Below are 22,131 nucleotides of genomic sequence, written 5' to 3'. Positions count from 1 at the left end.
ATATAATAAGCCCTCAATAAATATTTGTCAAATGAACGATTGAAAATATCTTAACACAGTCTAGGGGAGCCAGGGTGATTCAGTGGGTTAAGTGTCCGACTTCAGCTCAGGTCATGATCTTACAGTTGGTGAGTTCAAGCCCCACATCGGGTTCTGTGCTGATAGCTCAGAGCCTGGAGACTGTTTTGGAGTCTGTCTGTCTGTCTCTCTCTGCCCCTCCCCTGCTTGTGCTCTCTCTCTCTCTCAAAAATAAATAAACATTAAAAAAAAAGATATTTTAACTCAGTCTTTACAATGCTAATACCAATGCTATGAGCGAGGTATTATCTCAACTTACACACAAACAAAACAAAACTGGGATTAAATAACCTGTCCAAGGTCATACAGTAAGTATGTGGCAGAGGAGGAACTCAAAGTCAGGCTTTCTTTTTCTTTACTGTAAGTGTAATATATATCATTATCTTACTGTAAGTGTAATATATATTATCTGACAGTAAGCATTATATATTATTGATATAGCAATAGAGATATGTCCATCTGTATTCTCACATTTATGCTGTCTACATTACATGTTCCATTTTGGTTTCCTGGCATTACATCCCCCTTTGAGACACAGCCATATTCTCTTTGACCCCCTCCCCTCATCGACTCAACCTTGCAAAGCCTGTGATAGGAAGTCTCCCTGCCAATTCCTTCAGCAGCCTGTAGACCTTGCTGTCAGCTCAGAACCAGTTGGAAATTTTAGATTTCCTCCTCGACTTTTAGAGACCACTTGGGGACTTTTGGAGTCCTCCCGTGCCCAAACCTGACACCTTCAATGCACTCTCTACCATCTTGGGGTACAGGTAACATCCACAAAGCTACTGCCATCAGAAATTCAAAATGGAAGCATCACACAAATTCCCTTTATTTCTGCTCTCCCAACTTCAAAAGGAATCCATCATTTTGCCCCTGCGCTGGAATTCTGCCTGAGGAAGTAGAAGTGGGCACTCTTTACCGCTTTGGTGTTAAACTTTACTCTTCTCGGGGCGCCTGGGTGGCGCAGTCGGTTAAGCGTCCGACTTCAGCCAGGTCACGATCTCGCAGTCCGGGAGTTCGAGCCCCGCGTCGGGCTCTGGGCTGATGGCTCAGAGCCTGGAGCCTGTTTCAGATTCTGTGTCTCCCTCTCTGTCTGCTCCTCCCCCGTTCATGCTCTGTCTCTCTCTCTCCCAAAAATAAATAAACGTTGAAAAAAAAAACCAAAACTTTTCTCCTTCAAATTGCTTCACTTCTCAATGGCTGGAAGCATCCTGTAGCTGGCTCCTACATGCACACACACACACACACACACACACACACACACACACAACAAGAAACACGTGAACAAACAAACAAAAAAACCTGTTCTTAGAATGGGCGTGAACCTTTGATTCTGTCTTCTCTTGTGCCTCTGTGAGTGATTGTCTCTGCTGTGTTGGTACACTTTCTGTGGGGAAGGCAGATTTAGGCACCTTTAAGTGTGTGTTTGGGAGGGGAGCAGGATGGACAATGAGGGCCTGGGGACAGTGCATCAGTTATTACCTTGAAGTTATATCCCTCTGTGTGGGGTTCAAGGGGTGAGACCAGGGTTTGCCAAGGATTATCTAGGAGGTTCTCAACTTGGCTCTCCAGGAGAATCTCTAGATGAAGGTTTTTAAAAATTCTGATGCCCTGACCTCATCACCATAGATTTCAGTTTAATTATTCTAGACAGGGATCCAGGCACCCGTCATTTTAAAAGCCTCCTAGGTGATGTTAATATGCAGCCGGAGTTGAGAACCGCTGATACAGAGGTAGAATCCCATGTACCACATTGTAGCATTACTACTTTTCTTATGTGATCTGTATATTCAGGAGCCAGAGGAGTTTGGGGGAATCAGGATCACTTACCTGGACTCATCTGGCAGGGATCCTTTCCTGGCAAACACCCATTAGAGAGGCGTCTCTGTCTAAGAGAAATATGCTCAGTTCTCAGGCATGCTTGCCTACTCTATTAAAATTCACATTCCTTTTGTGTCCTATGACCTTTGAAATAAAGTACAAAATACAGTCTGCAGAATGACTCCCAGCGTGCTTTGAGCGTCATTTGAAGTCACTTCCCTCCTTGCCTTGTGAATAATCATTGTGCATGTAGTTCTCCTAGGGTTTCTTCTGTCCACATTGATTGCCCAGCCAGCCCTCCACTTTCTCCCTTTGTGCTTTAACTCCCGCCCTGGTTTCCTCTTCCTTCAGTGCCTTTAATGCCCTCCCTTCATTTTCAAATCCAACCCTTCCTTCCAAACCATGCTCCAATGCTGGTCTTGCAGGAAGGAATCCCAGAGTCACTGTGCAGCCAAAGTCACTCTCTCCCTTCTCCCCCAGCACTGTTTTTTATTATTATTCCTAAAATGCTCCACACTTTCTCTGTTGCATTTCATTGTGTATGAATGTTTCCTGCCTTTCCAGATTTTGAAGTCCTTGATTGTGGGATTTGTGTTGTGTATTATTTTATCCCACACAGTACTCAGCACATGGCCTTGTATGTAGCAGGCATTCAACATATATTTGTTAAATAATTGCAAGAGAGAATCCTGGGGATTGCTATGTTTATCACAGACTATTGGTGTGAACTCTTTAAGTCATTCCTGGCTAAATTTATATTAGATTAACTTTTGGTGGGACAATTTGACAAAGATGCCGGCTGCTGTTATTGAAGGTTACTGTTAGGGATACTTGCCTCCCCACAGTCCTGGCCACTCAGCATCTGTGTCTCCTTCCTTTGCTTCCTCTATGTTAGTAATTCTCTACTTTGTAAGCTTGGTGGGGAGCCAGACCTGTCCCTTCCTGCAGAAGCTGTGAAATCCAGATTTTTGCTCTTTCCGCCTCCCTGACGGGCGGGCGGTGTGGATACCTGACCTCAGCTGAAAGAAGTATTGCCAAATTGCAGGGGCAGCAGAGACCTCACATTGGCAGTGGCTGCAGCAGTGGCCAGCGTCTGATCCCTAGGCAGAAGGGTGGCTTCCTCCAGTGTGGGTCCAGTGTGGGTGGGAGTGGTCACCTGGCCAGTTTCTCTGATACGGTTCTGGTGTCCATCTTTGCCTGTTGTATATATTTTTTTAAACATTGTTTCATTTTTGAGAGAGAGACAGTGTGAGTGGGGAAGCGGCAGAGAGGAGACAGAATCTGAAGCAGGCTCCAGACTTCGAGCTGTCAGCACAGAGCCTGATGCAGGGCTTGAACCCACTGACCACGAGATCATGACCTGAGATGAAGTCAGATGTTCACCCGACTGAGCCACCCAGGCGCCCCAATCTTTGCTGTTTTATGGGGCTGGTTTCCCAAATGTCCTGACAATTCTGTGACACATTTGATGAACTACTTAGTGAGCTTGTTCTTCAACCAAGAACCCTGAATGATAGAGTTCATTTAAATTTGTAAAGCTAAATGATACTTTTTAAATAGATATTAAGATTGGTGCTAACCATAAACTTCTTTCTTCTATGAATCAGTAACATAGGGAAGGTAATTTTACTTTCGGGAAAAGACCTAAACCTTTTGAAAGTTTGTATCTGTATCTGTTAATCCTGGGTAGATACAATGTGAAATTATGCAATCTTGATAATATTTTAGTGACTCAATTTTTTTTTCCTTGGGGTGGGGGGCCTTTTATACATTTGTGCCACTAGGTAGTGTGAGCAAGAAGATGATATCTCTGTCCGTCAAATGGCCACTTGGAACCATGCCGCTTCTACTGTCCTCACTGTTGATTCTCTTAACTGTGTCAACTCCTTCCTGGTGTCAGAGCAGTGACACCTCGTCTCCAAAAGCTAGTAATGGGTCACCATTCCCTTGGGATAAAATTCGACTTCCTGAGCACATCAGCCCGGTTCATTATGATCTCATGATCCATGCAAATCTCACCACTCTGACTTTCGAGGGAACCACTCAAATAGAAATCACAGCCAGCCAGCCTACCACTACCATCATCCTGCATAGTCACCACCTGCAAATATCTAAGGCCACCCTCAGGAAGAGAGTTGGAGAGAGACTGACTGCAGAACCGTTGAGAGTCCTGGAATACCCGCTTCATGAGCAAATCGCACTTCTGGCTCCCGAGCCTCTGGTTGTTGGGCTCCTGTACACAGTTGTCATTGACTATGCTGGCACCCTTTCTGAGCATTTAAATGGATTTTATAAAAGCACCTACAGAACCAAGGAAGGGGAAGTAAGGTACTTTTTTTCTATTTTTTTTAAAAACTTCAAGTGCTGCCCCCATACTAAATTTATGATTTCATATGGATTATCTCTTAAAACTCCCTTGATCATTGAATGCTTTTCCTTGTTTTGATTTTGCGTTTCATTTATACAGCTAAACATGGCCAGTAGATTCTCTTTTGTGTTTTTGGATGTCACGTTTCATTCTGTTTTAACCAGTTTTCTTTCCTTCAGCTCTGTCAAAGTACCTGTTTGTTTAGTTAGATTTCTGGCATATAATAAATGTTTTTAATTCTCTCAGTCTATGTATTAGTTTTCTACAGCTGCTGTAACAATGTATCATAAACTGAGTGCCTTAACACAACAAAAATTTATTCTCTCACAGTTCTGGAGGCCAGAAATTCAAAATCCAGGGCTACACTCTCTACATCTCTGAGAAGAATCCTTCCCTCCCTCTCTCTAGTCTGTGGTGGCCCTCCTTTGTTGGCATTTCTTGGCTTGCAGCTACATCAGTCTGGACTTGGCCTCTGCTGTCACATAGCCATTCCCCCAGCTTCCCTCTTCTTGTAAGGACACTGGTCTTATTAGGGCCCAATCTGATGGCCTCATCTTAATTTGGTTACATCTGCAAAGACCCTATTTCCAAATGAAATCACATTCACAGATACTAGGGATTAAGACTTCAACATATTTTTGGAGGACGTAATTCATCCCATACAGCCTATAAGAAAAGTTTTTTTTTTCTCAGTTAAAACTCTTTTTAGAGATCCTCACCTGCCTTTCTATTGTTCTGTTTTTAAGAAGGTATAATCTATTTTGGGAGATCTTATGCTGAATTTTAAAATCAAATTTTATTTGCTAGTAGATTATAGTCACTTATTCCTCTGATTCCATATTATTCTTTTGAGGTTAAAAAAAGGTCAGATGCTACCAAAAAGAATGTTTTGAAAAGTCAATTTTATCCCTATTATGGCCCCTAGTGATAACCACTACTTTTATTTTGGGGATCATCCTTCTAGACTTCTTTTTGGATATGGTTATACATTATGTAAGTGGAGCTATGTTATATTTTCTGTTGTATAAGGAATTTTATTTTAATATGTTGAGGAGATGTTTCATATGAATGACTATTCCTATACATCATTTTAATGACTTTATTAAAATGTATGTTTTGCATTGATTTAACTAATCCACCATGATGGATGTTTCCACCTTTTCAGCAATAGCAGTATCTTTGAAAATCATTTCCTTGGAATAAATGCCTATAAACAAAATTGCTAAGTTAAAGGGTCTACAATCTTTTGATATTCCTTGCCACAATCCTCATCCCTAACCAATAATGTATCTGGGCAATCCTTTTAGAACCAAAAAGCCAACAGGTATGTCTCTTTAATTTACATTTCATTGGTTATTGAGGAAGCTGGGCAGTTTTTGATATGTTTATTGACTATTTATAGGGCCTTTCTCAGTGAATTGCCTGTTTGTGACCTGCCTGCTATTCCACATGGTTGTTGCGTATACTCTTACTCATTTTTAAGTGTTCATTGTCTGTCAAGGCTATTAACCCTTTGTCAGATAACTTGCAGTTAATTTTCCCAGATTTTTACTTGTCTTTTTACTTAGTTCATGATAACTTTTGTTGAAACATTTGTTTTAGTAGTGAAATCAATAATTGTGTGGTATCTTTAGGAATTAAAAACCAAACATACATCTATTTTGGAGTCCCTGGTGCTTTATATTATATTTTTATTTCACTTGCCATAATTTTAGAGTACTTGCATCAACGCATTTTGAACCTACTGCAGCCAGAATGGCCTTTCCCTGCTTTGATGAACCTTCCTTCAAAGCAAATTTTTCAGTCAAGATCAGAAGGGAGCCAAGGCACCTGTCCATCTCCAATATGCCACTGGTGAGTCTGAACTCCTGTATATCTACTCACAGGAAACGTCTATTGATAGGCTGTGCCTTGCATTTCCCCAGTGACAGTTATTAACATTCAGGTCACCTGTGTTATTTGGTTTATTGCATGACTTTTCTTATTTCATTCCCAAGCTATCCTTTTGTTTCAAGCAACAATTTATTTGTAGCCAAAGAAGAAACTGTCCCTAAAACTAGGAAGATTTCAACACAAGTCTCATTCCAGGTCATTGATATTGACAGGAGGGAAACTGTGTAAGGAATCAGGGCAGGTTTAAACGAGAGTGCCCTTCCCAAAGTGCTTTTGCCTTCATTTTGTCTTACGACCTTTTGAAAGGATTTTAAAGGGAACACTTTGTCAAATAAGGCCATATTTCTAGTATATAGTTATTTTCTATAATTTCTCTATATGATAAACTAATACTAGCTATATAATTTGTAACTATATGCATAAAATTGGGCTGACAGAAAAAAAAAGTAATCTTTTTGGAATATCATGGTATAAAAGGTAAGTAGTGATAGATAGCTCAGTTCCCTTTAAGGAAACCATTATCCTTCAATACCAAAGCAAATATGGAGAGTGTTCCATCTGATTTTCAAAAGTGGTGAGAAAATGCCATGCCAAATGAATAAAGCTACTCAGTAAGTGCCCCTAACTCTACGCTGATTCTGGCAGCTCAGAAAAACTCATCTGCAGGGCTATCATTCTGCAACTGGTGCACATCAGCTCCTAAAGCACACGCAGGCTTTGTTCAGAGAGCTCACTGTGGATGACACTCAGGTGGAACTGACTTGGCCCAGAGTCTTCAAGGGTATACCAGCTCCTTCCTGTGCTGACCAAGGAGGCAAAATCTTAGCACATAGGGACTCTGAGAGCCACAGCCAGCATCTAGGACAGTACCTTGCAACTCTAAAAACTCTGTAGAGCCCCTCCCCCACTGAATACCATAAAAATCCCTTCCTCAAACAAGATTCTGACAGCCCCCCTCAGAGGGCTGTGCTCTGTTCTGTGAAGAGGACTCTTCTGCAAATTTCTGCCAGCTAAGAACTTCTGTCTACTCCACCCACATTTGTATATGAAAACACAGGAAACAATTGTGCTGTTTTTCTGATATAAATTTGAGATAGAGAACATGGTGGTTCCAATTAACATTCCATCCCTGGGATGGAAATGTGTTCTCTAATTACAGAATCACAGCTTTAAGAGAATAAAGCACAGAGATAAGATGGAATCAGGGGGAATACTGATGACCAAAAAAGATTGGTGGAAAAACTTGTAGGTTTTCAGGAGGTAGGCTAGGAGCTCCAGAGGCTTCACAAGGATGGTGGAGCTAAATCCATAGGTATCTAAGACCTCTAGGAGAGGAAAATCTCTAATGTAATCTTGCCTCTTGGACAGGAAAGCCCTCCCATTGGCAGAAATCTTATAGGATCAGCCTGAACTCAGGCTGCGGACCTGGAGTTTGGGGGAAGGACAATGGGGTCTCAAAGGATCATTTCAGTGGCTGGAAAAGCAAATAGACCATTGGAATATTGAATTGTTTGGGCAGTGGGCAAGATTTAATCACACTTAAAGGTTAATTAATTACCTTTAATTAATTAATTATTAAAATTTCCTCTGCAATTTCCTAGTAAATAGCACAACTTCAGGAATGAGAATTTTGACTAGGGCAGAAGGCATTTAAAAAGAAGAGGTAATTTGGAGTTTTTTCCAGAGTAAACCTGGGTCGACTATCAGAGTCAGGACTTAAGTGAGCAAAGAGTGGCCATCACACACACATAACTGGTGGTTGGTTGGTATTAAAAAGAAGCACAAGGGCACTGAAATAGAGGTAGAAATAAGATTTCAGGAAAAATGCATGTGCTAACATGGAATTTCCCAGGCTGGTTCTCCTCTTGTTCTTGTTCTCCAAGCTCACACCCCAGTGCTGTATGTTGCCTGAGGTATTACACTTCCCTTTTTGGAAGCAGACCTCTTAGACTATACCGCCATCACCCCCACCCCACTGCAAGGCTTCTCCCTGATTGCACTTAAAGCTGATTCCAATGAAGCAAATCAGAGTTTGGAGGAAGCTTTGCCATGTCAGGCCCAAGCATGGGTTACTTTCAGTTTTTTAGGAAAATAGAGGCTCTATTTAAGCTGTACATGGTTACATGTTTTCCCACAGGAAAAAAAAAAAAATTAGACATTGTATTTCTAGATAATTCTCAAACCTGTATTTATGGTCAGGTGGACTACCTCTTAGTGAAACCACCAATCTCAGGTTTGCTTTGTCCCATTCATATTATTAATCCTCATGTACCAGATATGAGTTAGTTTGCAACCATCTGGGGTATTGAAAAGAAATTTAGTGATGATAGTTGCACAACTGTAAATATAATAAAAAAAAAAACACTGAACTATATACTTCAAAATGGTAAATTTTATGATATATGAATTATATCCCATTTAAAAAAATTGAGTAGAATGGTCTTAATATCTAAATTATAGTCAGGTATTAGAGAAATTTTAAAATAATTATATAAATATTGTCCTATGTACTTTCAATATTATATCTGGTGGTAGGGAGATTTCTGTTTATAAACTGTTTTCAATGCATTGGATAATTGGAGTATTTGCTGATTTTATTCTGATTTTAGGTTAAATCTGTGACTATTGCTGAAGGACTCATAGAAGACCATTTTGATGTCACTGTGAAGATGAGCACCTACCTGGTGGCTTTCATTATTTCAGATTTTAAGTCTGTTAGCAAGATGACCAAGAGTGGAATCAAGGTGAACCTGTGATTGTCACATAGGGTGGCCAGCTTGTCCTGATCTGACACTGTCCTGGTTTTAAAACTAGAAGCCCCACACTTTGGGCACATTCCTGAGTCTTGGCCCAACCAGGAAGGTTGGCATCCTATTGTTACAGATGCTCGTATTTATAATGAAGTTCTAACACAAAAACATGCAGAGAGGCTTGGCCTGGCCTAGATCATAGTCCTGGCTCCACCTTTAGCAGGCATTCTGACCTTGACTCTGCTCCCTTTGGAACTTAGTTTATATTTCTTTGAAATGTGTAAGTTGGACCAGATCCTGCAGTGTTTTCTGAGGTTGCCTCTGGCTGTCACTTACTGCAGTTTAGAAGTAAATGTTACTGACGACCTGAGCAGAGGATTTCTGCCTTATGTAGGAAGTAAAATAGAGCAGTCTGCTTGGAGTATTAAATGACTCTGGGGAGAGCATTTATGCCAGCTAATACTGGAATACTGGAGAAAAGATCTTGTTTCAAGGAGTACTTGCCCCTTTTCTGGGTACCATTGCATAAGGAGCAACCTATTCAACTATATGTTGTTGGGCTCTGAATGCAAATAGGTTTTTTTTTTTTTTTTTTTGGAGAAGAGGAGCTTTAATTTGAAGATGCCTAATTTATTTATGCTGGTTTTCGCTGAGGCCTGAGTAGATAGGACTTCTGGGTTGGTGAAAGTGTGAAGATTTCAGCGAGAGTGGCTTGCCTGGAGATGGTATGGAAACTCTGTGCCTTTTCCCGTACCTTGCCCTGCACATCTCTTTCTCAGTTACATCCTTTTATAATAAGTAAAATATTTCTCTGAGTTTTGTGAGCTGCCCTAGCAAATTAATCGAACCTAAGGGGGAGGTCTTTGCAACCTCTAGTCTGTAGCCTGTGGGTCAGAAGCACAGATGGTAACCTGGACTTGTGAATATCATCTGAAGTGGGGGTGGGGACAGTTTTGTAAGACTGAACCTTTATGTTGTGGAATCTGGTGTATCTCTGGGTAGTGTCAGAATCAAGTTGGCACTGTGGGACACTCAGGTGGTGTTGGAAAACTGCTTGGAGGTGTGGGCATAACACCCCCCAACACACACACACACACACACACACACACATTGGAATTAGGTCCAAGAATTCTTTTTACCTATTAGTATTTTTAGGCCTTTTATTTCTTTAAACACATTAAACGTTTTATATTCTAGTTAACTGTCCTATCTGAAGTCTTTATGTGTCTCATTCTGTGATTTGTTGTTTCTGCTGGTTATTGTTTTGTTCCTGTGTGTATATTGAACTTACACTACCTGAGTTGACAGTGGGTTCTTCCACAGAGAATTTGTTTGCTCCTGGCAGATGCCTGGGAGCCCTTACCAGCCCATGAACCGCTTTAAATCAAATTATTAGCTTCAGGTTTTTGAGCCACCTGGTTATTGTGAGTCCAGTTGCTAACCAGCATGAAGATTAACTTGATGATTCACTCAGGACTTCCCACAACCTTCCCCATATGGTACCAAGACTTGAAAAAGGCATTTTTTCCCCCTTGCAGTCTCCTTGAGGAAGGGGATGGCTATTTTTAGTTTATCTTTACAGAAAGGGTATGGTCCTATAGGGTTCAACTTTATGCATGGTGCATATTCTGTTGGGGTTTCCCCCCTTGGACGGGCTCTGGACTTTGTCTTCTATCCCCTGAGACCTTCAATGCTGTGAAAACCAAAGCTCAAGTCCATCTGTGTTAGGTTAGTGTCCTCAGGACAAAAGCTGGCTGCAGGGCTCTTCTGTCTAGGAGGGTCCTACTGTTACTCATTTTTGGCATTTAAGTTTTCTTTACTTTTCCATTATTCCATAAGAACATTTTTAAAAAGACCTTTTTGTTTACATTATCCAGCATGTTGTAGTTTTCAGAAGGGGACTTGGTCAGAAATAGGTGGCATTAATACAAGAAATTGAACTTCCAATTTTCTTCCTAAGTGGCAACCATATTCCACAAAATGAAACTGTTGATGTCCATCTTCCATACAATTGTGGAGATGTCATAGACTCTGGATCTGGAGTTCTCTCTTGTCCATCAAGAGAGCGGACACAGGATTAAAATGAGACAGAGGCTAATATCCGGGAGGAGACCAGAACCCTGAGTAAGGGTCCTTGCTTCGTTTTTATTAGGATCAGAAGGCTTACAAGTGTGATGGCTGTGCACAAAGAGACAGTGAAACTGTGAACATTAACTCATGTGTTGGTGAGAAAAGGTGATCTTGAAGATATGCAGTGTTAGGGGTTTGGGTCAATACAAAACAAAGTCCTGGCATTGGGCAGATGGTTGTTTATGGCAGGCATGAGGCCCAAGTTATGTTAATATGTTGACTTACATAAATTTCACCATGGCTAACAGTATAAGTGAAGAAAGGCCTAGCTTCCAAAGATTAACAAGCCAGGGTCCTTTTAATTTCCCTTTATGTGCAGAAATTATAGGGCCAGACAAGCCTCTGTCCTTCCAAAAAATGTTCTGTCTACTAGATTGGTCAAAGGATATGGTCTTATTTGAATATTTTGTTTCAAGATGTCCTCTAGAACCCCTGTCAATAACGGTCCAGTTGCCCCAGTGAAGATTATGCTCAGTCTCTCCATAACAGGTTGTCCAAGGAATATTATTCCAGGGGTGGTCTGAATACTTGAGACTAGAGCAAGCTAGAACATTAGGAGTGTGAGATATGTTTTTTTGTTTTTGTTTTTTTAAATTTTTTTTTTTTTTAACGTTTTTATTTATTTTTGGGACAGAGAGAGACAGAGCATGAACGGGGTAGGGGCACAGAGAGAGGGAGACACAGAATCGGAAACAGGCTCCAGGCTCCGAGCCATCAGCCCAGAACCTGACGCGGGGCTCGAACTCACGGACCGCGAGATCGTGACCTGGCTGAAGTCGGACGCTCAACCGACTGCGCCACCCAGGCGCCCCAGAGATATGTTTGTTTTTTGAGGTAAATCAAAGCTTGTGGCTGAGAAAAAGGTAAAATTGGCCTTTTAGAGATTTTGGTCTGTACACGTAAAAGCCAGTTGATTCTTACTTTGAGACAAGCAGATTGCTAAGTTTGGTAACACACATAGGAGGTGCTGGGATAAGCCACCATTGAGGTCTTGGCATATAAAGCCAATGCTCTTGTTCAGTTTGGAAGGGCAGGTTAAGATTGGCTCCTCCCATGAATTCAGTGTCATCATTGCTACCAGGAATATCCAGGTCTAGGAGTGTTAAGCTGTCAAATATAGGTGGGTTAAGGAGATGAGCCCAATATGAATATTGAGCTTGGCCCGGACAAATGAGGACAAGGAGAAGAATCAGGGTTACCTGTATCGAATTCCTGTCAATGATTGAGATCATGGCCATCAGATGCGAGTCAGGGGTATATGCAATACCATTGTGTTGTAAGAGGATGCCGGCCTGGTTAGACAGGAGATTAAGGCTTCCCCATGTTATGTTGTGTTTGTGGAGTGGCTTCAGGATGAGGAGTCAATGAAGAGGCTTCTTCCATCTTGAAAAAGGGGGGCTGGTGGCTGCTCATTAAGAGTCATTCTCTGGAAGTACTGGTTCATTGGAAGATATCCAGGAGTCTCCATGGTATGGCTTCACCAACCAACAGAGAGGGGATCCATAGAGGTCCAGAATCTGAAAGAACACAAACATATCCTCCTCAACCCCAGGTGAGAAGTTTAGTGGGCCCAGTCCATGTGGGCCCCCTTTCAGGGGTTTGGTATAGCACCATAGGATGAGAGGGTTTATCTGATTTTGAAGAATGTCACTCAGCTGCTGTTAGTCTTTGAGGATTAAGATTTAAAAAGTTAAGAGTAATCATAGCATGATCAAGAAGGAGCTGAGGTTGTAATGTAGATAGCCATGGGTATCTCTCCCTTTTTTGTTTTTTTAACATGTTTTTGAGCATACTATGTGCTCCTTTTACAATTTCTTGGCCTTGTGGATTATAAGGAATGGGTAATTCCAACCAAGGCTTAAGTAAAACAACTTAAAAAGGGCATGCTGTCCTGTCATTTTACCCTTTTTGTTAAAATTTTATTTATTACCTTTAACAAAAATGTATGCTCATTTTTTATATCTTTCTTACATATCTCTTACTTATCTCTTACTTTTTTATATATGGAGTTACTTTCCTTATTTCCATTAGCCTTAATTATATTTAGCAGAATTTTAACTCTTAGAAACCTTAGTCTCCATTGAAAACAAAGTAGTAACCAATTGTAAACCATCTGTTACATCAGAAATTTTTTAGGTGTCAGACTTACTTATGGATCCATTAAGCATAAAGCATGCTTTTTAATAGATTTAAATGTCCTCAGTTTTTTTGTCATAGAAACCAGAAGCACAAACCTACGGTTAGTAAGCAATGCTTTACCATTCCATTTGATTTGGAAGAGGCCTAAATGTTCAATAGATTTAATTTATCATTTAAGCAAAATGTTAAAGTTTCAGGTTACCAAAGACCCTGAAAGCTATTTTAACAATTACCCATGAAAACTATGAGACAAAGTTAACCATTACTTTAAGTCATCCTTTGGCTGACAAATTGGAAAAGAGATAACATGAACTTATTTGACCTTCAGTGAACCTTAGTAGAATAAAGTTTTATTATTTAATTTTGATAATTTAAAAGACATGCCTGTCTTAATTACATTTTATCTGTGTCCTCTTAAAAGTTTACCATTGTCAATTTTTTCCTGTGGAACCAGTGAGGAATTCTGAAGTGGGTGGCCCTAGTCTAAGGGGGTATTTTTTGCTCTTAGGAGGAAGAGTTGATGCTGCCTGAGGCATTGAAGAGCCAGATATGCAGGTTGTATCCCAGTTGGTGCAGGACCCTGAGGAGTGGGAAGGGAAGGCCTAAAGGGTGAGGTGCCCACAGTTGGCCTGAAGGCAGATAAAGGCATAGAGGGCAGAGAAAGAGTTCTCATGGTCCTAAAGCCTGTTAGCTCAGATAGATGAGCAGATACAGATTTTTGTATTGTTTTGTTTTCCACTTGTGGAATTAGGCAGTCTTGTGTCAGGCCAGAGAAGACAGAGAAGTTCCCCAAGTGAAAAGGAGTTTTGGCAGCTGCTTGGGAATATTCCTTAAAACCTCCATCCTGAGGTAGACTAACCAGAGACAGTTGGCTCTAATTATCGTAGTCATTGACCAAGGAAATGAATGAGGGAGAAACCCCCACGTGTAGTTAGAGTAGCCAGAGTATATTGGGAGTAACAGTGAGAGAGAGAGAGTCCCCTTTAAAAGAGATGGCCTGTGTAAAATAAGTCATACTATTTTAGTGCATTGTTTTGCTGACAATGATTGGAAGCTGAGCTTGTTGCCTTAGTTGGGAACATTGTCCTGTACTGGACAGTTGTTCAAAAGACGCTGGAATAGCAGCGTCAAAGTTTTGCATAGCACGAGTTACACAAGCGTCATGAAACTCTTGGGCATAGACAGCATACTGGGCTGGAGTCAAAATGATTTTTATAAGAGAGCCCCAGTCCTAGGCACACATGGAATAGTGCCACAAATAGTTTCTAAAATGCAGATCGTAAAAGGGCTGTGGAGCCATACAGCTGAACTGATTTCTGCAATTCCTTTAGTATTTGAAAGAGCAGGCCTTCACGGATGTATTGCCCGTTTTGCCCGACAACGGGAAACACCTGGAATTCACCGGCCTTCTGGGCTTCTTAATGCACTTTTGCACTGGGGTGAGGACTTTATCAGAACCAGTCGGTGAGGTTTCTTGAGGCTCGATATCGTCCCACCCTTTGGAGAGAGGGTGTGTATCTTCTGGCTGTAAAGGCAGTGAAGGCACAGGCTGACTATAAAAAAGCCTAGGGTTTTCCTCTTTTTTGGGTAATTCTATATCTTTATATGCATTGTCTGAACTCAATGGGAGAAGGGCAGTATGGACAATGGACCAAGTAAGGATTACCTCAGGGGAGGACATTAGCCACCTCGGAATGCTGAGATTTTAATGTTTTCCCTACTCGCTCCCAAATATCAAGATCATAAGTTCCTTGTGATCTGATATCTGAGGCAGTGTTGCTGGGTAATCATAATTCAAGGAGTGCTTTCTGAGTGAAGATAGTGCCAGCCACCTTTCCCAATGATTGTAAAATATGAATGTACTCTTTCTGCTCTGGGGATAGGGAGTCTCCCATAATAAATCTCTCCAAAGTTCCGCGGCAGCAAATCCTAATATAGTTTCGCTTTTCTCTTAGTTCATCAGGAAGAGATTGTAATCTGGTGTGTTTTTCTTGGAGCTCTTTAGTCGGTCCATGGCATCCCGCAGTCCTTGAGTTGCACCACCTTCTGGCCATGTCAGGCCTGGGTCACCATCTGTTGTAGACTTAGGGTCTGGAGTTCTCTCCTCTCCAGCAAGAAATCGGGACGCAGGATTAAAATGTGAGAGAGGCTAACGTTTGGGAGGAGACAAGAGCCCTGAGTAAGGGTCCTTGCTGTGTTTTTATTAGAATCAGAAGGCTTAAAAGCGTGATGGATGTGCACAAAGAGACAGTGAAACCATGAACATTAACTCACAGGTGTGAGGAAAAGGGGGTTTTGCAGATATGCAGTGTTAGGGGTTTTGGTCAACACAAAGCAAAGTCCTGGTGCTGGGCAGCTGGTTGTTTATGGCAGGCATGAGGAGCATTGTCTGTTTATCCTAGCTTGCATAGGGGACAAGAGAGTGAGAGCATGCTACCTCAGGGACATCAAGGTACCTTTCTTTGCTAATAAGCTCCCCTCTGGGCAACTTTGCCCTGTTGCGGTTGGGCAGCAGCCCTATATACCTGTTACCTAGGGCTGGGCAACAGCCCTATTTACCTGTTTACCTATTCTGGACCTTCCCTCCCATGAAAGCAGCTTTCTGATTCTGTACTAAATTGGGGCGCTTCGGCCCTGAATATCTAATCTTGGTTACCAAATCTTGGGTGCTTTCATCCTGTGGCTTCCTATTTCTTTATGCCTTGTTAACCCATGGGTACAAGCTCAGAGAATTCCCAAGTTTATTCCCCACGTGGAGAGAAGCCACTATGGCATTTGAGTAACTAACTGTGCTTTCTCTTCAGGTTTCCATATATGCTGTGCCAGACAAGATACATCAGGCAGATTATGCACTGGATGCTGCAGTGACTCTTCTAGAGTTTTATGAGGATTATTTCAGCATTCCATATCCCTTACCCAAACAAGGTAGAAATTTTGCAAGATTATTTCAAGTTGTGGCATTTAATGTCCTCAGCTATGTATTATATCCCCGTAATTGGCATTCCCATGGTATCTCAGCAGCCCTTCAAGTCTAGACCTCTGGCAGAAGAAGGTTGCTCCTTCTCACCCCTAATCTATACAGTAAATTTCTAATAATAGCAGGAGAAGATCTTGATAAGATTTCTGAGGCACATGTCATGGTGATAATTTTACCTTCTGACCTTAAAGATAAACTCAGTTGTATTAGTGGGCAGACAGCAAAGGGCAGAAGCTGCATCTTTTTCATTATTTGCACATATTTGGTAGAAATAGAGAGGGTGCTCAATAAATTTTTCTTAATGAACACATTTACACAGTGTAAGGAAAATCTGCAGTTTCCTTCTTAAATGGGCTTTTAAAACTATTATTTGTTTGAGATTTTAGGTGTATGGGAGTCGAGGGCATCCAAAGTCAAGTGTATAATTGAGGAAATTATTATTAAGAGTATCCAATCCCTGAATTCCTTGTCATAAAGTTGGAAGAGGAGTCAGAAGGCCCAAGGCCCCAATCTGACTTTGTCATGCAATAGCAGAGCAACCCTGAATCACTGAGCAGAGCAACCCTGAATCTTTTTCTAGGTTGTGATAAATTCTTTTCTTTTGATCCCTACACCCATCCATTCTGAAAGTTAGTGTGTTTGGGCAATGTCTAGTTTAGGGACTGTTAATACATTTTTGTGTCCTTTCCAAGATCTTGCTGCTATTCCTGACTTTGAGAGTGGCGCTATGGAAAACTGGGGACTGACCACATACAGAGAATCTGTTCTATTGTTTGATTCTGAAAAGTCTTCTGCATCAAATAAGCTTGGCATTACTTTGACTGTGTCCCATGAACTCGCCCACCAGGTACACAAGATAAATGATACTTTTAAAAATTGTGGTGAAACTACATCTATTTTGCTTTTATGGGACTTGAAAGACTATTCATATTGATACATGAAGTGTATCGATTCATCTTTACTTTGTCTTTTTTTCGACAGGAAAAATGATTTCTTTTAAAGCATAAGGTCCCATGTTTTAAAATGAATGTCGAAAGGTTTTTCTTCTTATTTTGATAAAAAATTCTGTAAATGTTACTTATATGCTGACATTGCACATATGAAATCTTTCCTTCTGAATGCCTTATGTCTGTAACTGTGTAGATAATCCAGTCTCTGTAGAAATGTATGAATAATCTAGTACTTTCCTTTTAGTGGTTTGGGAATCTCGTGACTATGGAATGGTGGAATGATCTTTGGCTAAATGAGGGATTTGCGAAGTTTATGGAGTTTGTGTCTGTCACTGTGACTCATCCAGAACTGAAAGTTGTAAGAAGTATTTACTTATTTTTAACAAGTTGATACTGCTGTTTTGTTCAGTGTTGCTGGTCTTTGATTATAGAATTCATGGAAATATTAATAACTCCCTGATAGCTTAGATAAGAATCTGGTTTCTAAAATGCTAGTGAACTTGAAAGGTAACACAAATGCTTATTTCCTAACTGGATTGCTTATTTCCAAATATGTGATTGTTAGGAAATTATGTTAAATCTTATCCTCCCTTATTGTAAAAAAGCTAGAAGTAATGACAGCCTGTCTGTTGCATATCATTTCCTCAACCATTAGGTTCCTCTCTGAAAGATTATGTACAGATTGCTTTTATTTCAATAGCATCCTGCTTGTCAAATCAAATACGATTCTACTTGTTTTAGGTAACTGCACACTTGTTTACTTATGAGCCTATACTTGGGAGTCCCAAACTTAATGCTTTGGAACCTTTACATGTTTATTTTAAAAATCAGGTGTTTAACTTGTGAAAATCGCATTTAGTAAAGCTAAAAAAGAAACTTACTTTAAAAACAAACAAAATCCCCCAACCAATCCTTTACCCCACTATAATTTTGACCTAGGCATATATTAACTTCTCATTTTCATCTTCCTGTACACATAATTTATAGTTGTAATGTCTATATAACTATTGTACTACAATGGATCATAAATATTTTCCCATTTCCACATATGCCTTAATAATAAAAATGATGATGTGTGTATGTTATTCTGTTGAGTAATATGCCCTAAGAAATTAGATTATATTTGGAATTTGTCCTCCATTTTTTTTTTGACTACATAGTTTTAAATTTAAATTTCTATGGGGCGTCTGGGTGGCTTAGTCGGTTGAGCGTCCAGCTTCAGCTCAGGTCATGATCTCACGGTCTGTGAGTTTGAGCCCTGTGTCAGGCTTTGTGCTGACAGCTCAGAGCCTGGAGCCTGCTTCGGATTCTGTGTCTCCCTCTCTCTCTGCCTCTCCCCTGCTCATGCTCTGTGTCTCTCTCTGTCAAAAATAAATACACATTAACAAAAATTTTAATTTCTTTGCCTTAAAATAAGATGATTGGAGATGTTGGAATCACTACACAGTTTGTTGTTTTGGCACTGTTTGACTATAGGAATGATAGTACTATTTTTAAGTTAAGAGAAAATTGTCTTCTAAAGTGATAGGCATTTAAGATGAACAAAATCTAAAATGTTCACCTAAAATTGTTTCTAGGATGCTCTTTAGAAAACTGCAATTCTATCTAGCCCAGATAAAACATTTGTTCTTTCATATTTTTTATCTAAAAATAAATCAAGTCTTTGTCTCAATAGGAAGATTATTTCTTTGGCAAGTGTTTTGATGTGATGGAGGTAGACGCATTAAATTCTTCACACCCTGTGTCGACAGCTGTAGAGAATCCTGCTCAGATTCGGGAAATGTTTGATGAAGTTTCTTATGAAAAGGTAAAAATGGATTATAAGGGTACATTTTAGACATCAAACTTATAAAGACTTTGGTGGAGAGATGACAGAGGGTTGTGGGGTGGCTTTCCATAAGGAACAACCCAGATGGAATGCCTTTTATGCTGTCCCATGCTGGCAGGGGCTTAACTTTAAGTAAAACTTAAATTTGACCCTTTAAGGCTTAACTTGAAGTTTGGTTTGTAATCCTAAAGATTATATTATAGTCAGTTTGTCATTTACTCTGTCATAAAGTGAAAATCCATGGTCTACAATAACTTTGTCTTTTATTTATCATTCAACAAATAGGCCTTGATTGAGCATAACTGTTGTACCAGGCAAAAATCCGTGCCCCATGTAGCTTGCCTTTCACTGCCTTCAAAAATGGTTTATATTGTTGAACTGAAAAATACTGTCCTATACAGTGTGTTTAATACAGAATTGGAAATGGTTGCTAACATCTAGTGGGAAATTTTACATAAAAATCTTGATATCTGGCTTCTCTGGACAAGAAAAAAAAAAAAGATTCTTATGACACTGGTTACATGGAACCTGGGTAATTTCCCTTGGCAATGCAACCTGGAGATAAAGTCATAGTTCCTTCTTCATGAGATCAAGGATGCTTTTCCAATTCTCTTTCCATTCCCAACTGTTTCCTTGTTTTTAACGGGCAGAGAAGGTCATTATCATTGTACTAGGCTGTTTTATTTGTAGTAAACAGAACGGTATTTCTTCGATGTTTCCATAAGTAGTTCAGGGGAGATAAAAACAACACACAAGTACATAACTTGGTGGAACAAATTAGAAAACCCAAAAACAAACCCACACATACGGTTATTTTTTTTTTTAATCTGTGAAAAAAGAGCCAAGAATATACAATGGGAAAAGGAGAGTCTCTTCAATTAATGGCTGTCCCACGGTTGTGGGACTGAGCCCTGTGTCTAGCTCTATGCTGGATGTGGTGTCTGCTTAAGATTCTATTTCTCTGCCTCCTCTCCTGCTCCTGCACTCTCTGCCTCTAAAAGAAAAACACACACACACACACACACATTATATATTTATAATAGAACTACACGCGTAGGGCAGCTCCATTGCTCTTTGTGCAGAATTAAAAAATAGAACTACCGTGTGATTCAGCAATTCTGAGTGTTTAAAGAAAACAAAAACATGAATTCAAAGATAATACACACCTTCATACTCATTATAGCATTATTTACAATAATGAAGATAAGGAAGCAACCTAGGTGTCCATCAATGAATGAATGGATGAAAAATATGATATGTATATACAACAGAATATTATTCACCCACAAGAAAGAATGACATTTTACCCTTTGGACAGTGTGGATGGACCTTGAGAGCATTATGCTAAGTGAAATAAGTCAAAGACAAATACCATATGATTTTGCTTATATGTGGTATTCTTAAAAAACAAAAAACTTCGCCTTTCACAGAACAGATTGGTGGTTGTCAGTGGGTGAAGGGGGTTAAAAGGGTACATATTTTTAGTTAGAAAACCTTTAAGTCACTGGGATGTAATTTACAGCATGTACTATATAGTTAATAATACTGTATTGCATATTGGGAAGTTGCTAAGAGTACATCTTAAAAGTCCACATCAAAAGAAAAATTGTAACTCTATGTGGTAACAGATGTTAACTAGACTTATTGTAGTAGTCACTTCACAGTATATACAAATATTTAATCACTACACACCTGAAACTGTTACGTGTAAATTATACCTCCATAAAAACTTCAAATATTTGTGTTTTTTAAAAGTTTATTTAGTTATTTTGGGAGAATGAGCAAGTGTGAGTGGGGAAGGGGCAGAGAAAGAGGGAGAGAGATAATCCCAAGCAGGCTCTGTACTGATAGCCCCAACATGGGGCTCGAACTCAACAACTGTAAGATCATGATCTGAGCAGAAACCAAGAGTCAGCAGCTTATTAACTGATCTACCCAGGCACCCCATCAATAAAAACTTTAAAAAGTATCCATTCTTTTGGCAGAGATATGCACTCCATGTCGATGTTCAGGGATCCTGACTTTGCCTGTTATCCCCACCGTCCCCTAGAGCCACAGAAAAAGGGACAGTCTATGTCTTGAGAAGATATAAGAAATTCTCTCAGAAAAGGAGGTTTTGTACTTCTTAAAAGGTGATTTCTTTCTAGGAAGAAAAGGAAGTAGGAAGGGCTTTCAGGGTCAATGGAATCATTATTGCTTAGAAAAAAGATTTAAGAGAAGATAGTATATACAGGAAGTGAATAGAGGGATCTGAGGGGAGAAGAAGGATGTTCTTGGGAATTAGAAAGTTACATTGAAAAAAAAGGTGGAAGAAGACCAAAGCAGGAGACATCACAATCCCAGACTTTAGCCTCTACTACAAAGCTGTCATCATCAAGACAGCATGGTATTGGCACAAAAACAGACACAGAGACCAATGGAATAGAATAGAAACCCCAGAACTAGACCCACAAACGTATGGCCAACTAATCTTTGACAAAGCAGGAAAGAACATCCAATGGAAAAAAGACAGTCTCTTTTTTTTTTTTTTTTTTTTTCTGAAATTTATTGACAAATTGGTTTCCATACAACACCCAGTGCTCATCCCAAAAGGTGCCCTCCTCAATACCCATCACCCACCCTCTCCTCCCTCCCACCCCCCATCAACCCTCAGTTTGTTCTCAGTTTTTAACAGTCTCTTATGCTTTGGCTCTCTCCCATTCTAACCTCTTTTTTTTTTTTTTTTCTTTCCCCTCCCCCATGGGTTCCTGTTAAGTTTCTCAGGATCCACATAAGAGTGAGACCATATGGTATCTGTCTTTCTCTGTATGGCTTATTTCACTTAGCATCACACTCTCCAGTTCCATCCACGTTGCTACAAAAGGCCATATTTCATTTTTTCTCATTGCCATGTAATATTCCATTGTGTATATAAACCACAATTTCTTTATCCATTCATCAGTTGATGGACATTTAGGCTCTTTCCATAATTTGGCTATTGTTGAGAGTGCTGCTAAAAACATTGGGGTACAAGTGGCCCTATGCATCAGTGCTCCTGTATCCCTTGGATAAATTCCTAGCAGTGCTATTGCTGGGTCATAGGGTAGGTCTATTTTTAATTTTCTGAGGAACCTCCACACTGCTTTCCAGAGCGGCTGCACCAATTTGCATTCCCACCAACAGTGCAAGAGGGTTCCCGTTTCTCCACATCCTCTCCA

The 22,131-nt window shown here is 40.2% G+C and overlaps 1 protein-coding gene across 4 annotated transcripts in view; it reads left to right on the top strand.

The window, feature by feature from the left end:
* Positions 1-22,131, top strand: part of ERAP1 (endoplasmic reticulum aminopeptidase 1) — a 49,308-nt gene that overhangs the window by 3,057 nt on the left and 24,120 nt on the right. For 2 of the 4 annotated variants that reach the window (XM_043594090.1, XM_043594081.1), the window contains exons 2-8: positions 3,688-4,227; positions 5,983-6,121; positions 8,770-8,904; positions 15,984-16,104; positions 16,849-17,003; positions 17,351-17,464; positions 18,782-18,913. In XM_043594090.1, the coding sequence (XP_043450025.1) occupies positions 3,701-4,227; positions 5,983-6,121; positions 8,770-8,904; positions 15,984-16,104; positions 16,849-17,003; positions 17,351-17,464; positions 18,782-18,913 (1,323 nt within the window). In that variant the 5' untranslated portion in view covers positions 3,688-3,700. Of the gene's footprint in view, positions 1-3,683; positions 4,228-5,982; positions 6,122-8,769; positions 8,905-15,983; positions 16,105-16,848; positions 17,004-17,350; positions 17,465-18,781; positions 18,914-22,131 lie in introns of all 4 variants that reach the window. The other 2 variants (XM_043594072.1, XM_043594066.1) reach the window with 1 other exon arrangement.

This window comes from Prionailurus bengalensis, chromosome A1, assembly GCF_016509475.1.
Source record: "Prionailurus bengalensis isolate Pbe53 chromosome A1, Fcat_Pben_1.1_paternal_pri, whole genome shotgun sequence".
Lineage (NCBI taxonomy): Eukaryota > Metazoa > Chordata > Mammalia > Carnivora > Felidae > Prionailurus > Prionailurus bengalensis.
The sequence above is the reverse complement of the archived record's forward strand: the minus strand, read 5'-3'. Positions and strand labels throughout refer to the sequence as shown.